The following is a 17,242-nucleotide window of genomic DNA, read 5'->3' on the forward strand; positions in this document are numbered from 1 at the left end:
TTTAGATAATGACTGACTCTCCAGAAAAACAACACAGGCTTAAAGCCACAACATATGCCACTACCTAAACTCTATCCAACATTAACTGCTTTCCTAGAGACACAGAAAGTGAAGTATAGTTAAACCTTCTATCAATATTCTTTTCCTGATTCTTCAACTTCTGTTTTAAAAGGTTAGAATTCATGTCTGTTTTATGCCTTGTATTTCACTATCTGGCATATAGTATATGCTCAATGAAGTAATTACTCATTAATCTATATACCAGCAGAAGGCAAGTGTAATATATGAAGTCTAACGACCTTTATCTGCCCAACCAAGTGTCCAGAACATCTGAGTACCTGATTTTAAATTACAGGATTAATAGGTGCAGAGGAATGGGAAGAGATAAGAAAATTTTATGCATAGATGCTCATAAATTTTGTACTCATTAAAACACATTTTTCTATATATTCAAACCTAATTTACAAAGCCATCATATGCAATCCTCTTTAAAGCAGTCATAAACTGCTGTTTACTTACAAGCCTATTTTTCCCACTGCACAAACAGCTTCCTCACCTTTAGTGTTGGTTTCCTCTTGTGACTTTTGGTTTTGTTAGAAACACAATCATTTTGTATTAGTAGATATGATCAATTCTAACATTTTTCTGCCATAGAGGAAGACTTCATAGCTACAGAAAATTTGGTTTTAACAGGCTCAAGTATCATAATTTATAACTGAAAAGTAAATCCTTACTTTATATAGTTGAAGTCAGCTTTCAGGTTGAGTGAAGTACTACTGGTGGTCTTCTTCAGGTCATGGATAGCATTCTGCCACTCCTGCACAGCAGCCCAATCAGCAACTGAAATGTAGCACTCACATGCTTTATTTCCTAAATAATTTATAACCTCAGGGGAAGAGTCCGTTGGCTTGGACAGCACAGTTTTTCTGGATTCACCTAAGTGAAATATTTTATAAGACAAGACAGAGATTCAGAGCTATTAATATTTCAAAGAGCACAGAAAATTAAAAATATACAGAATGACCATCAGTACAAAGCATCTGACCATGAATTTTGCTTTGTTTCATGTAAATACTAAATGCTTACCATTCACAGAATGTTTGGGACTGGCACTGTTACGCCCAGTATTGGCTAATGTGAGAACAGATTTGTCGAAGCTAGAGATGCAGCAATCGACACCTGTCATGGCACACAGATGCTCCTGGTATTCCACAGAGGCCTTTTCAAACCTTAAATATAAATTAAAGGACTTTTATTTTAAATACATAATCTTATATCTCAAGAAAAGAATGGTAAAAGTGTAGGTTACCTGATATAAATTGAGCTAAGAAAATGAGTTAATTATTTGAATGTGGGGGATAGGAGTGAGGAGCATTTACATTTCTTCCTCACAACAAATGAAAATAAAGGTAGTTAAATGTTTAAGACTGCAAAATTGCTAGTGGAAAACATAAATAATGTTTATATAGAATAAATGAAAGGGAAAAAAATCTACAAAGTAATAGAACTAATTGCACAGGTATCCAAAACACAACATTAAAAACAAATTATAAAAATAAGACATTACGTGGCATTGACAACCTTAGTTTAAAATACAACCCTCCCTGATCAATAAAGGAAAAATGAGAGGACATAAAGACATAATCCATGCTTTGAAAAATCACACGGCCAATGGAAAAAGATTATATATTAATAAAGAAATGTAAATTACAACAGGTATTTTCACTTGTAAAATTCTTGTTTCTGAGTGACATTCAGTATTCACAAGGATAAGGGGAAGGGGTTACTCTATCATTAAGGGAATACACTGGAGCCATTTTTCTGTGCATTAACTTATCAATATTCTGTTTCATAAGCTTCTATGTCTACTGTCTTTCAGTAAATCATATAGGAATAGATACAAAAAAAAGTAATCAGGAACATGGAGCAAAGTTCAAGCACTATGGTGCATTAAGATTATATATAAAATAATGGAAACAGCTTTAATGGCTAACAATAAGGAATGTTGAACTATGGTACACTCACAAATAAATACAACTGCCCATTAAATATAACAATGGAAGCTGGGCATAGTAACAGAAGACTGTGGTCTCAGAACTCTGAAAGGCTGAGGCAGGAGGATCCCAAGTTCTGCCTGGGTAACTCAGCAAGATCCTGTCTCAAGAAAAAAATTTTTAAAAGTCTCAGTGAACAGGTCCTAGGTTCAATCCCCAGTATGGGATGGGGGGAGACTCACATTAAGAGAAAAGTTTACCTACCAAGATGCTATTTAGAATTTACACAGCAGGGGCCCAAGATATGCCTCAGCAGCACACCACCTACCTGGCAAGTGCAAGGTCCTGAGTTCAATTCCCAGTACCAGAAACAAAACAAAAGGCAAAGTTTACATAGCAAAATTAAAAAGTCATAAAATCATGTGCATAGGGCCTAGGTACATGGCTATTTCTGTGGTAAGAGAAAACTATACAAGAGACAGAGACAGAAAAAAGAAAAAGAGAGAAAAGGGGAGGGAGGGAGGGAGGGAGAGAGGGAGGGGGGAAGGAGGGAGGGAAGGGAAAAGAGAAATGAGAATGGGATGGAGGGGAGGGGAGGGGAAAGAAGAGAGAGGGAGGGGAAAGGGCAGGCAGGGAAAGGGGAGGGGAAGAGAAAGGCAAGGGGACGGGAGAAGAAAAGAATGAACTAGAACGAACCAAATTAGGAGGGTATTAACAATAAGACTAATAGTTAAGACTCAAGAGATGGAATCATGGGAAGTTATTTCTTTCTTTTCCTCAATTTTAAAGAGTTGGTTAAAGTAACACTAATGCACATACACTATTATGGTACATTCTTCTGCATCCAAAACAATCAAGTGAATCTCAACACACAGTTCCTAAGATTAGGGTAAAATGTACCAGATTCTGATGTGGAAAGTTCTTAAGGATCAAGTTCTAAAGCACCCATAAATAATCAATGACCGTGTTTCCCAGTATGATTTCTCACTAATTTCAAAAGCAGAAAGGCACTCAACTATTGCTAATTAAAATACAGACTAAAGAGAACAACTAGTGAAGTCCTGTATTAGAAGTTTAAATTGTTACAACTGAACAAAGCTATTATTCATTTTTTTTCTTTTCAGTTTTTTGAGACAGGGTTTCACTGTATAGTCCAAAATGCCCACAAACTCATGGCAATTCTCCTGCCTCAGCCTGGGATTACAGGTGTGTACCACCATTCACAGTTGAACAAAGCTGTTTTAACATTTAACTATGCTAGTTTTTCTTTTATCTTGATTTGGTTTATTTTTGCTCTGTTTTTGACACATGATTTTGCTATACAGTCCAGGCTGGCCTTGAATATGTGGAAACCCTCCTAATTCAGCCTCCCAGATGCTGGGATTACAGGTGTGTGCCCGTTAGTTAACTTTTAACTATTACGTTAGTAATACCAAAGGTTTAAACATAAAGTAATCCTATTATCTCTTTTTTTCTTTCTAACTTACCTTCCTTCAGCCTGCTGGGCCACAGAATTAATCCAGAGAAGATTTTTCCCAACAACAGAAGATGACCAGACAGCAATTCCCTGTATAGCTTCAGGACAATGAAGTTCACACAGTGCTTCTACCACCATCATAATGGTTACTTCCAATTCATTCCCCTGAAAATAGCATCCAGAATATTTTACCAAGACCTCAATACCATTAACACTAATAACCTCAACAGAGATATAATACCTCAGTGCACTGCAAAACAAACCAAAATCTCTACTAAATGTACTACTGCTGAGCATAATTGAAGCATCAAGTCAAATTTATTTCATAATTATTTTGACATTATTTTATGCTTGACATTATTTAGCTGAGTTTTGTTTTGTTACTGGGATTGAACCCCAGGTAGCACTAAGCTACACCACCAGCCAGTCCTTATAGTTTATTTTTGAGACAGAGTCTTTCTAAGTTGCCCAGGCTGGCCTCAAACTTTGCACTCCTGCTTCAGCCTCCTGAGTATCTGGGATTACAGGCAAATACCAGACTAGTTTAGAATTCTTAAAACTTACTACAAAGGGTGAATGACAGAATCTTAGCAGCAGGTTGGTGTTAGGTCTTAACCTTGTATACACACACACAAGAAAGTTACACTGCCAGGCAGGCTAGCATACACCTGTAGGTAGACCTAGCATTTGGGAAGCTGAGGCAGGAGGACTGCTGTGAGTCCAAGGCCTGTCTGGACTACACAGTGAATTCAAGGCCAGACTGAACTTCACAATGAGACCTTGTCTCAAAAAAAAAGTTACCCAAACATTTAACTTATATAATACTTGTATTAAACAGAAAGCAAAAATTAAATATAAATAAACATGAACTTTAAAAATTGGTATTACCTTAATCAGTAAACATTTTATTCTTTTTTGATCCACTTACAGTATTTATTGTGAACTGGCTTACAGGTCAGAAATTATTTAGACATTTTTTCCATGCCTTATAAAACTTATTTGAATAGCCAAACATAACCCTTCTTAAAAATCTCAGCCCATAAATATAAGAAGTATTTTTAATAGCCAGTAACTCCGGCAGTTACTCCTCTTATAAAAGTGAAGTTTTACCTTATTTTACTTAAAGTTCAAATAACATCAAAGTAATTAAATCCAATTTCTCTAACAGATATACATGCCAAACACCACTTTACCTGAGACAGATTATTTGTCTTCATTTCTGTAAGCAAGTCAAATCCATGTCTTACTGTCACAGCAGGTTGGCCTGCCAACAATCCAACCCTCATGATGGAGAGGCGAATCCGAGTTAGCCAGTCTTGGCAAGTTTGGCGATTGGTATAAAAAAATGTCCTTATGACCTTAACAAGAAAAGAACTTAAGATTGGTTCAAATTATAAGTATATATGTCTCAAATACACATATTCCAAATATGTTAAGTCTACTATGACTTCAGCTGTCCATATACTCTATCAAGTTTGACAATGGAACTGCTTGCTACAAGGCAATACTATCCAACAGAAACCAACCTTGGGAGGTGATGTTAATGCATTAGCACATCCTTCATAAGCATTATACATTAATTTCTCCAGATTTTCTAGATACTGTAGAAGAAGAACAAGTCTAAGTTGGTTGCTACTATGGCCTTCATCATTTTCTGCGGTTGTCCACTGACTAACATCTTGATCAGGGTTTAATGTGTGAGCAGCAAGACTTCTAATGATACCTGAAAGCAAATACAACACTCCCAATCATGAGGAAATATTGAAAGATTCTACAAATAAATGTGACCTTACTTCACAGATTCACATATACCAAATATGCTGTTTGTTTAATACTACTTTAAAAGAAAAAAAAAAGAATCCAACATGAATAACCTTTCCTTTTACAGAAAAAAAAAAAAAGGTTGTTCCCACACGAGTACCCGAAGTCTGTGAATAGGAATAAACCATGTGGCCAACATGACTATTCAATGAAAACTTAGCTGGCAAACATACCTGAAAAATATTTATGTTTTAAAAATCTACTCTCAAATCTTTTGGGTTCTTTTTTTTTTGTGTGTACCAGGAATTGAACTCAGGACCTTGCACTTGCCAGGCAGGTGCTGTGTTGCTGAGCTATATCCCCCAGTTCAAATCTTTGTTTTAATAAAGAAAAAAATCCATTATTTACGCATGAAAATGTTTTGAAAGTTATTTACATCACAAAGTTTGAAGAAGCATGAAGAGTTGGTTACCTTCAATTGTCTGGAATGTATCTTGAGCTCTGCCCAATGGGGTTCTCAATTTAGAAAGGACAGTGAACTGTGCTGCTTCCCAAATAGCCCACTGCCAAAGGACAGCATCTGTCTTTAGAAGATTGCGGGGAATGGTTGATTGGTCACGCTTATCCAGTCTCTGGCAGCTATAGAACAATCTTTCTAACCAATTGTCCTTCCTGGGAAAAGTAGTTTTACATTTAATAGACAATGAAAACTTTATTTAATCCAAAACAACTGCAAAGGGAGTAAGAGTAAAAACTATCATTTTTCCTACTAAAAGAAGTTAAAACTTATGGAACTGAGATAAACTATAATCCCATCTCCCATTTTGAGATCTTTTTCAATTAATTTTATTGATACATTTTAACATACATCATGATTACATTTTTTGAGATCTTTTATAGTTTAAAAAAAGTCAGGGTAAGGCAGGATAGAAGGGTAAATGGCTCTTGGCATTCTTATTGCCAGGGTAAAACTCACTGACTGCACCACACCTCCCCTCCCTTAGCCTTCCCCAAGTGTTGAGAAAAATCAGACCACTTAATCAAGTACATTTCATCATTGAAATTCAACTCACACTTTCTATTTCTATGCTTTCTTCAACAGAATTCTTCCATTCAACAGAAAAGATTCACTTGAAAAGAACACTATTTCTACTCTGCCACCCTGGACATGTTTTCAAAACTGGATTTAAGGTCAAGATACTCTTCAAATTACTTCTCCAAGATGAAATAGTCAAAGAAGCGGCTTACCCTGTTCTATGAGAATTCCCATACAAAATAAAACTAATAACATCAGAGAAATCTTGTGGGTGGAATGTATTACTTGGAGCTTTACTCATGTGACTTCGTAATGCTAAAGAAATTTCTTGAATTTCTGTGTGACTGTTATTGCTGTAGACAGAAAATAAAGTCATAGTTATGCAAAATGTTTCAGTTAAAAAGTTAGCACATACTCTAAATGGGTTATTTCCTGACTAAATTAGGAATAAAGAAGTATAAAACTGAGACTTTAAAATGGATAAAGATGTCATTATAGCTTCACAATCTTCAATTCTTAAAGCTCCCAAATCAACCTAATAAAAAAACAATAAAGCTTACAGCTTATAAATATCTGAACTACTTTGGCATTATATGAATTAGTCTATATTCATTAGTATGAGCTTATTAAGTTCATTAAAGTATAAAATTTTGTTATTTTCTAGACATTCTACAATATTTGATCCTTTGACACCTATTCAATCACTGAGACGAAGTGCCATCATATAACTGGCATAATGTACTAACTATGGCAAATTGTCTTTTCCTAAACTGAACTATTTCAAGGGCAGTAAAAACATAATGCTCCAAAACAATTCTTATACCTTAGAACAACATCCAGTGGAATTGACTTCAATAGTTTTCCGAATGCTTGCCGAATGCGAGTTCCACTATGAACTAGCTGAACACGACAAACATCAACACACCTATAAAAATGAAACAGACAAAATCAGGTATAGTTAACATTCCCATGTTGTTAGGGCCAGAGTCAAAAGACATGGTCTCTAGTCCATACCTCTGTAAAAGATCATCTGGCAAGGAAGAGGACAGAGCATGTAGACTGCTGCATGCTTGCAGACAGATATTCACATCTTCAACAAGAGCTATTAAAAATTAAACATAAATTACTTTCAGCTTGCCAAAAGAAATTATATGCCAGTTGTTATAACTCCCTGAACCCATTCATTCAACAAGCAGGGAGCACCTACTATGGACTAGACATGACTCTTGCCTGGCAGAAACATCTGAGGAAACAATACATTCAACAAAATTCATTCAAGATAGCCAATCTTCACACCAACTCTTTCCTAAAGGGGAAAACTTAAAAAGAATGTGCAGTAAGCCAAGCATGGTGGCCCATGCCTGAACTCACAGCACCCTGGGAAGCTGAGGGAAGACGATCACCAAGTTTGAACCCAGTCTGGGTAACTTAGGGAGACCCTATCTTACAATATAAAAATAGAAAAGGCTGGATGGGTAGTTCAGTGCAAAGGCCCTGGACTCAGTTCCCAGTACCACACACACGAAGCAAAAGTATATATAAATATGTAATGTCTTATTTATAAGCTTTAAAATGTGACAGTCCCTTAACAACTTACTCTGCAAGTATTAAAAAGGGGGTTCATTAAAATGGGGGTTATACAACTTCAGGTCAGGAAAAGCAATGAAGTAACTATATCCCCCCACTATCAAATACTCCTTTTTTGCTAGGCATGGTGGCATACATCTGTAATCCCAGCACTCGGGAGGCTGAGGCAGGAGGATCGTTTTGAGTTTAAGAACAGCCTGGGCTACAAAATGAGCTCAAGGCCAGCCTGAACTGCATAATGAGACTCTGTCTCAAAAAGACCAAAAGGGGCTGGGGATTTAGCTCAGCGGCAAAAGCGCCTGCTTGGCAAGCGCAAGGTCATGAGTTCGGTTCCCGGTACTGGAGAAAAACCAAAAAAAAAAAGAAAAAAAAGACCAAAAAAAAGAAAAAGAAAAAGAAAAAAAAAACCCCACTAAACCAAATATTCCTTTTTAAGAGTTGATAAAATTAAATATCAGTCTCTTACTGTTGGCTAAAAGACCCTTGGCAAATTTATGAAAAGATGGAAGAGAGAATAAAGGTGCATATGTTTCAGACTTCTTCATTAAAACAGCCACTTCCAAAGCCCAAGTCATTAACAGCTTCCTGAAATACAGAGTAAATAGTTCATTATTCCCTTGCAAAAAAAAAATCTTTGTAAGCCAAAACTAGCAAAAAAAAAATCATTTTCTAGTTTTTCAAATAAAAAAAGTTTAAACTAGTAAATTTTCTGTCAAATAGTAACAAACCTTTTAAGAAAATCCCCCCAAAGTAGTATAGATCACCGCAAATAAAGACTAAGTAATAAAGCTGAATTATGAAATGTTTTACACTGAGGAGGCCATTATATTCCACCTCTGTAATCCTTATTTCTTAGTGTCAAATTCTAAAAGTAAATTACTAAAATTAGGAACACCACTGCAAAAATATCAGTTACCTGGTATCTTGGTTAAGGTTATCTTTCTTCAGCAATATTCCCAGAAGATTTAATATAATTGAGAAATGTTTCTTTGTAGCTGTAGTTACAGTACTAATCACAGCTCCATCAAACAAAGAAGGGGATGAAGAACTAAGACTACTGGAGATGAAGTGATCATGCCTGAAAGAGAAAGTATGAATGACCATTTTAAAACACAAAGTCAGAAAGCCAGAAGGTCACAAAGCAAGAAAACAAGAAAGCTCAAAAAATAAAATGTCTTTTTTCCTCTTATAAAGGATTTGTGGATTTGTAAGTACAGTACCTGGTACAATGAGAATACAGCGTGTAGAGCACTGCATACTGAATGGCAGGGAAGTGAACCGCCAGGTCACCGTGCACAATCATCAGATTCTTACTCAGAAGGGCAAAGACAGTTGGAGATAGTGCCCACATCTGACAATATACAAAACAAAGTATGACTCTTCCAAAATACACAGAAGTATACCAATATGCAAACTTTTTTTTGAGATGGGTGGGGCCTAGCTCCCCAGACTGGTTTCAAACTTCTGGGCTCAAGTGATTTTCTTGTCACAGCCTGCTGAGCAGCTGGGACTACAGGCATTCATAGCGTACCTAGCCTAGACATTTTTTTAATGAAAACGACAGACTAAGATTTGGAAATAATCTAGTACACTAAACTGGGGTCTTCAGCAAACACTTTATCTGAAGATGAAACCATAAATCTTAGACTTTGCAGGACATACAACATCACTGTTGTCATGTAACAACTCCTCAAATCTGCTACTCCATAAGAAAACAGACATACCTAAAACATAGAAGGGTGGCTATGTTCCAATATACCCCTCTTCACAAAAATAGGAACAGAGTAGTAATAGTCTCACAATTCTGAATATACTAAAAAAATCACTAAACTATACATTTTAAATGGATTTCTATAGTATACAATTAGACCCTAATTTAACTAAAAACCAAACTAAAAACAGGTACTAGACTACACTTGGCCCACCAGCTGGTTGCTCTCTGGTCTAACAAATCCTCTGTACCCTTCAGAACAGCATACATTTCCTCTATTTTCCATATACTGCTCATGCCAATGTGACCTGTCAAATAAGAAAAAAAGGTACATCCTGACATTTTATGCCTTTTCCATCTTCCACTATCCTTTCTACTGCTAAGACATGACATCACTTACTGTCTGCCTATCTCACATCTTTCTGCTTGTTTCCAGAGGTCAAGACATAAAAGCTTCAATTTATAATGTGAATCCCTTGAAAATAAATTTTTAGTGTATAATGAAAGAGTTTACTGCAGCCTTCAAATGTAAGCCAAAACTAGCAACCAGGGAAGCTAGATATAAGGCAAATATGATCATACAACATGCGAAATAAGCAAGCATAAACATCACATTTTCATTTTTCCCTCTTTTAGAAAACTTTCTCCCTAATTATCCCTCATTACTTTCCATTAAAATTAGTATTTTTCAATTCCGCAAAGGAGAAATATGTAAACTACAAGCAAAAACTCTAAATCAGCTGGGCATGGGGGCACATGCCTGTAATCCTAGCATTGAGGAGTCTGAGGCAGGAGGATCACCCCAAGTTTGAGGCCAGCCTAGGCTACAAAGTGAGTTCAAGGCCAGTCTGAAATACAAAGTGAGAGTGCCTGTCTCAAAAACAAAAAATTAAAAAGCTAGAGCCACTTCAAGTTTCTTAAAAGGGGAAAAAAAAAAATCTTTATTTTTCTTTTTGATTTTTTTCCGGTACCAGGAATCGAACTTATAACCTCGCACTCGCCAGGCAGGCACTATGTCACTGAGCTAAATCCCCAGCCCCTCTTTATTTTTCTAAAGGAGAAAAAATAAATGAATACTTTTAATAGGGAAGTAGGCAATCAAAGACCATATGTTCGCACTAATTTTAGTGGAAAGAAGGAAAAACTACCAAAAGAAAGAAACTGCACATTAAAAGAACTAGACATATTTAAGCTGTGGAAATATGCTGACAATTTTTCTGTAAGCTGCTAGAGTTAACATGAGAAATTTGTTAAAAAGAGATTTTCTAGAACATAAAACATATAAAATAACTTATCCAGGGAAAAAAATTAAATCTAGTGGCAAGAAAATATTCCTGCTAATTTTATCCATGCATGTTATTAATGCGGCATTTTGTTACAGAGTAATTCTACAGACACATGACATGGTATTTTATTAGGTGAAATAAATTAGATGGAATACACAGCAAGAAAAGGCTTAACCATGGATAAAACAAAGTCTTCAAGAACTCACCCCAATTAATGAGTTTTTGGCATTTCCAATTGTAGTTAGAGCACTGAGGTCAAATATAACTACAAACTTTGCATTGTCTACATTGAATACATGATTCTTAAAAGCTTCATGTTTTATTTCAGAACAGGCATCAGGAAGTTGCAGACTATGTAGCAGGTTATTCAGGGCACAAGTCATTTCTCCCAAAATTAGTTTATAGGCAGTCTCCAAAACAGGAATATTCTTCAAACTGAGCACTGCTTGATAGACAGCATGGGCTACAGCAACCACCTGAAAAAGAGAAAATTCAGTAATTCCACAGAAAATAAATCTTCTAAAGTTATATACCAAACAAGTATTGCTAGAGATGCAAATAAATTTAAGATTGATATATTCTGTCCACAATATGCAGAACACTTGAGATCTGAATTTTTAAAAAGCAAACCTTCAGGAATCTACACATACTAATAAGCTTTTTTTTTTGGTGGGGGGTGGTTTCCGGTACCGGGAATCAAACTAACGACCTCACGCTTGCCAGGCAGGTGCTGTGCCGCTGAGCTAAATCCCCAGCACCTAAATGAGCTTTTTTAAAGTTATAAACTTTTAGGAGAGAGGAGGAGGAAAGGAAAGAGGGGAGAAAGTAAAAATAAAATAAATAAGAAAAAAAGGAAAATATGGACACAAAGCTTTTGTAAATGAGGAGGGGAGAAGGAGAAGGGAGGGGAATGGGGGAAAAAAACAAGTTATATACAAGTACAAATTCTCTATGATGAATGTGATCATTGTGTCTAAAATGTACCCATAAAATCTAATTGGAAAAGAAATTTTATTACAAATAAAGAATACTGTGAATTAAAACTGCCATGTAAAATTTCCTCAATGGCCATATTTAAAATATGGTAAATATCAAAACACATAGCAAATAACATTAAGATTAGTTTACCTACATACTTGGAAACTCTACAGTAGATTTGAGTAGGGGATGGTAGAGAAATTAATTTTTAGAACAGACATAGACAGTACTTCTAAATTTTTAACTTCATAAATGTATGTGCCTCTTTTCCCTTTATGCAAATTTACTGAAACAAATGTAACAAAAATAAACGATTATTTTAAAGTGATTATGAGGCACATCATTCATAAAGCTATATAACACAATAATCAACAAACATTAATAGTCATTACAATCACTACATTCTAAGTCAAACATCATTTCACTCAGTTTCACTTATGCAGCCTACCCAAGCAACATTAAGTCAAACTCTTCAATGACAGAAGTTACCAAACATCATTACCAATGTTATTGCTTACCTCTTTTTCTTTATGATAACGTAAAAATAGTAGTTTAGATGATGGGATAAATAGCTTTTCTACAAATGATGATGGCAGCTTTGTATTTATTTGTTCAACAATCTAAAAGCAAATTTAAAAATGAGTTTATCAAGTCAAAAAACAATATGGAAAAATTAATGCACATTAAATGCATATTGCCAAGTAAAAGAAGCAGATCTCCAAAGGCTACATACTATATTCATTCCAACTATGTTATATTCTACAAAGGAAAAACTTTATAGGTAGACAATCAAAGGCCAGGCATGGTGGTACACTCTGCAATCCCAGTACACTTGGGAGTCTGAGGCAGGAGGACTGCCATAAGTTTAAGGCTAGGTTAAACTACATAGTGAATGTATGTATGTTAAACTACATAGTGAATGTTTAGCCTAAGCTAAACAATGAGACCCTACCTCAAAAGACCTAAAAGAGGTTTGAGGGGAGGAAGGCAGGAAGGATGAGTAGGTGGAACAAGAGAGATTCTTAAGAGCAGTGAAACTATCCCGTATAATACTGTAATAGTATTTGTGTCCCAGTGAATCCTAAACTATGAACTTTAGTTAATACTCATGAATTAATACTTATTCATCAACTGTAACAAATGTAGCACACTAACTCAAAATGTTAATGAGGAAAAAACTGCTGTGTGGAAAGTATGTAAGAAGTCTGTATTTTCTACTGACTTTTTCTTAAATCTAAAGAAGCTCTTCAAAGAAAAACTCAATTGTCTCAGCTACATTTTATCATTGCGAAGTTAAAACCTAAATAGGATACCTTATTTTTTTCTGGTCTTTTTGAGACAGGGTATAGCTACGTAGCTCAGGTTGGCCTTGAGCTCACTTTGTAGCCCAGGTTGGTCTCAAACTCACAACAATCCTCCTGCCTCAGCGTCCAGAGTGCTGGGATTACAAGCGTGCGCCACCACGCGTGGCTTACCTTATTTTATACTTAAACATGGACTCTTTTTTAACACTGGCACAGGCAGGTATAACTGTGGCAGAAACATCCAGCAGAAAGTCATGTAGAATTTCTTTAAAATAATGCAGTTGGAGATAAAGGGACAGCAAGGCGGAGGCAGAGTGTGGGCAGCAAAGAGGGAACCAGATGGGCGATGCGTTTCTAATTATAGAAGCTGAGTACTAAGTATACAGAGATTCATTATACTATTCTATTTTTTATGTACTTTAGAAAGTCCATAATAAAGGGATGGCTACTTATACTTAAAAAATTAAGAGAAAAAAAAATAAAAAATTAAAGAGAATAAAAACTGTAAAAGAAGTTTTATATGGCAAACAAAACATAACAGAGTATTTGCAAATAACTATCAAATACTTTGTCTCATGCAGTATTTATCAGGAATCCTAAAGACTCTAGGGTGAAGGACAGTGTTTCATCAAGGAAAAAAGTAAAGCTACACTCAGCTATTAACACTAAAACAGATAGTAGAAAAAAAGCATACTACATTTTTAAAAATAAGGTTGACTGATGCACTTATAAAAAAAAAAAAAAGGAAAGCCCTTAATTTCTTCCACATCAATAAGGGCCTAAATAAACGAACAAACGAGAAAGCAAAAAAAAAAAAAAAAAAGAGTAATTCACATACCAATGTGAGTAAATTCAAGACTGAGATGATATAATCAGTACCACAAGTCTGGCAATTCTCCAGTTGGTCTAATCCATATGTAATGACCATGTCACAATGTATAGTCATGCTAGGATCCAAGCTGCCGAGCAAAACACCAACACACTCATTAGCAGCTGTCAACACAGCCTCAGAAAAAAACACTTGGTTTGCAGCCGTCACACATCTCATTACTCTGTACAGAACCTGCAAATGGGGAAAACAAGCAGCTTTTTAAAACAATTCATATGCTTTCACAGAAAAAATTATTCTCTATTTAATACAGGTTCAACCAAACATCAACTGTCTACATTGCCAATAGTCTTAATCCTCTAGCTCTTAGTAGCTAAACAGTAAGGGTATGTTCAGTAAATACATAAAAATGATCTTGGCTATAAAACCCAAACTACTGTATTACGACAGGAAATAAAACTTATCACCTATCTTCCTTATACCCATTTCCCCTCTCTCCCCCAAATCACTAAATGACTGAAGTTCAGAATATTAATAATCATGAAATACAATAGACCTTAGTAACATATTAACAGAATGGGAATACCCTGCTTATGCTTAATGAAATCTAGCTCTTGGTCTTTGGTAATCAATCTTGTAAAACTGAACACCCAAGTCACCTTAAGCTAATATTAAAGTTCATATACTAATGATCATGCTAGGCAGGTACTCTACCATTGCTCTATACCCTCAAGCTCTGATAAGCATTCGAGCTTACAACATAACACCTATTAAGGGTTATAAGAAAGCAGATAATTACACACACAAAAATTACTAAACTATAGCAGACGATATGGACTAAATTCTCAATAAAAATAACTTAGAAAAAAACTACCAGTTTTTAACCTATATACAGGTTTGGTTAAAATCATCCACAAATGTTTAAAAGACCCTCATAAACAGTATATTTAATACACAGATATCCTGAAAAAATGATTATGTTCATTTCCTTTCGCTTTCTTTACATCTGAATCAACTGCCTTTTTTATTTCAAGTCCAATAGTTTTCAGCCAACCACATTTTATACAGTTAAAAGGAAACAAATTAAATCATTTTGATCAGGTTTAAAATACCAACATGCTGGTTTAACTATCTTATAGACCTGATGTTTCTGCTCCAACACACAATTAATATATCAAGAACCATACAGATAATACATATCTATCCTATCTAGCAATGTATTCGATAGAAGTAAATGGTTCTAAAAGATAAGAGTTATATCCAAACAGTAAAATTTTAATAATTTAGATTATGTCTTTTATGACTAGGTCACAAATGTATCTCCCTTTTTATTCAAGCTGAGTATAATTCCTAGAGTTTATTTCTACTCTATTAAACTGCACCACTACTGAACTATGCTAAGAGCAGCTAATGCTCAGAGTCACTGAAGTCTGGCAATCTGGCTATCTCTTGTAACTGGTCTCAGACTAGTATATATTTTAAATTTGTGTATTTCTATATTCTTTCATGTCAGCCTATCACAAAATAAAAAACACAAAGGATTAAGTTTTAAAGCTATGTATTTTAAAAAGAATAAATGGGTCTCTGAAGGATCTCCCAAGAGAAATGTTCATAGATATTTAAAATTTTAGAATGGCCCTTTTTTCATGGATTTGGCAAGAAGGGATCAGTTAGGGGGTGGAAAGAAGGCCGAATACAGTAGGTTTTCCTAACTTTCTGGCTAAGAAAGTAACCAGACACATAACACACATACATACATAGCAAATGAATGTAGAATTAGGAACAGGACATTAGGTCCAACACAAAATAATTGTTTTTGAGTGACACTTCAAAGTCCTAAGGATACTTACATCTGTTACATATGCCTCAGTAATTGGAGGACCCCGGATTGGGCTGAAGCGTTCCCCAATACTCCTCACCACAGTACTGAATACCCGGAGAAGTGCTGCCAGCTTTGGTAATGACACAGATGGAGGAGGAACATCTTCATCCACTGACTCCCCAGAGGCTACATGGCTGAGGTCCTACATGTGAATTCACAGCGTTTATACTGAAGTAGTACATTATTCAGTTTTATAAAACTTCTCAAACCTTAAGTCAACTAACTTTAGAACTAGATTTTTAAAATTAAGAGGAACTGTACCCTAAAAGAAAAAGACAGCCGGACATGGTGGCACATGCCTGTAATCCCAGCACTCTGGAGGCTGAGGCAGGAGGATTGTTGAGAGTTCAGGGCCAGCCTGGGCTACAAAGTGAGCTCAAGGCCAGCCTGAACTGTATAGCGAGACCCTGTCTCAAAAAGACCAAAAAAAAAAAAAAAAAGTGACAATAAATACAATAAATAAATATAAAAAATGGGTTTTATCTGATTATTTTTTAAAAGCCCACATGAAAGCCAATTTATTAGGGAAATAATCTCCTGCACTAATATGTACTGGGGAAAAATAAATTCTAGCACATACTCATTACATGTAGGTCTAGCTGGAGCCTGAAATTTTTGCCATTCCTAAATTATTATTATTATTATTTTTTTGCTAAAATCTCATTCTAGGTATTCTTGGAACCACTAAATTAAGAAAACAGGCACTCTACACCAATACGCGTAAGATAAGCAAAAGGAAGAGGCTTAAAATTATAAAACTTAACCAACAAATTTATGATTTAGTTGAGGAAGTAAGATATACTCAAAGAAAACATTAGCCAGGGATAGTGGCACACACCTATAAATCCACATACTTGGAAAGTTTAGGCAGGAGGATCCCAATCCCAATCCTAATTTGAGGGCAGCCTGGGCAACCTGAGACTGCCTCAAAATAAAAAATAAAAGGGCTAGGGGTGTGCCATAGTAAAAGAACACCCCTGGGTTCAATCCCCAATACTGCAAAAAAATAAAAAGAAAAAGGTTACCCCTAAAAGATATCATCTTAGAACCAATCTACAGACAAAATATATGACTACCAAAGAAAGAAATGTCTCTATAAACTACAATGAGTCACTTCCAAAACACAGATCTGTTGTGAAGGTGGACATACTAAAACAAAAAAATTTAAAAAAAATTAAACAACATCTAAGAAAAGTTAATCCCAGCACTCGGGAAGCTAAAGCAGAGGATCGTTGCAAGTTCGAGACCAGCCGGGGCTACAAAGTGAGCTCAAGGCCAGCCCTAACTGCACAGTGAGACCCTGTCCCAAAAAGACCAATAAAAAAAGAAAAAGAAAGAAGAAAAATTAACATATTGCAATGATATTATATGAAAATAAGTCTATCAAAGTTTAGGAT

At 35.5% G+C, this 17,242-nt stretch overlaps 1 protein-coding gene across 4 annotated transcripts in view; it reads right to left on the bottom strand.

Moving 5' to 3' along the window:
- The window catches only part of Smg1 (SMG1 phosphatidylinositol 3-kinase-related kinase), a 98,638-nt gene that overhangs the window by 42,747 nt on the left and 38,649 nt on the right, over window positions 1-17,242 (bottom strand). For all 4 annotated transcript variants that reach the window (XM_005391090.2, XM_013517825.1, XM_005391089.2 and 1 more), the window contains 16 exons: window positions 15,814-15,987; window positions 13,973-14,197; window positions 12,349-12,450; window positions 11,059-11,328; window positions 9,076-9,206; window positions 8,772-8,933; window positions 8,322-8,440; window positions 7,283-7,370; window positions 7,092-7,193; window positions 6,481-6,621; window positions 5,705-5,904; window positions 4,998-5,194; window positions 4,665-4,829; window positions 3,482-3,636; window positions 1,087-1,229; window positions 735-936 (listed from right to left, as the gene is read on the bottom strand). In XM_005391090.2, the coding sequence (XP_005391147.1) occupies window positions 735-936; window positions 1,087-1,229; window positions 3,482-3,636; window positions 4,665-4,829; window positions 4,998-5,194; window positions 5,705-5,904; window positions 6,481-6,621; window positions 7,092-7,193; window positions 7,283-7,370; window positions 8,322-8,440; window positions 8,772-8,933; window positions 9,076-9,206; window positions 11,059-11,328; window positions 12,349-12,450; window positions 13,973-14,197; window positions 15,814-15,987 (2,576 nt within the window). The remainder of the gene's footprint in view (window positions 1-734; window positions 937-1,086; window positions 1,230-3,481; window positions 3,637-4,664; window positions 4,830-4,997; window positions 5,195-5,704; window positions 5,905-6,480; window positions 6,622-7,091; window positions 7,194-7,282; window positions 7,371-8,321; window positions 8,441-8,771; window positions 8,934-9,075; window positions 9,207-11,058; window positions 11,329-12,348; window positions 12,451-13,972; window positions 14,198-15,813; window positions 15,988-17,242) is intronic.

The sequence above is a fragment of the Chinchilla lanigera genome, unplaced genomic scaffold (assembly GCF_000276665.1).
Source record: "Chinchilla lanigera isolate Chin_1 unplaced genomic scaffold, ChiLan1.0 scaffold00041, whole genome shotgun sequence".
In the NCBI taxonomy this organism is placed as follows: Eukaryota; Metazoa; Chordata; class Mammalia; order Rodentia; family Chinchillidae; genus Chinchilla; species Chinchilla lanigera.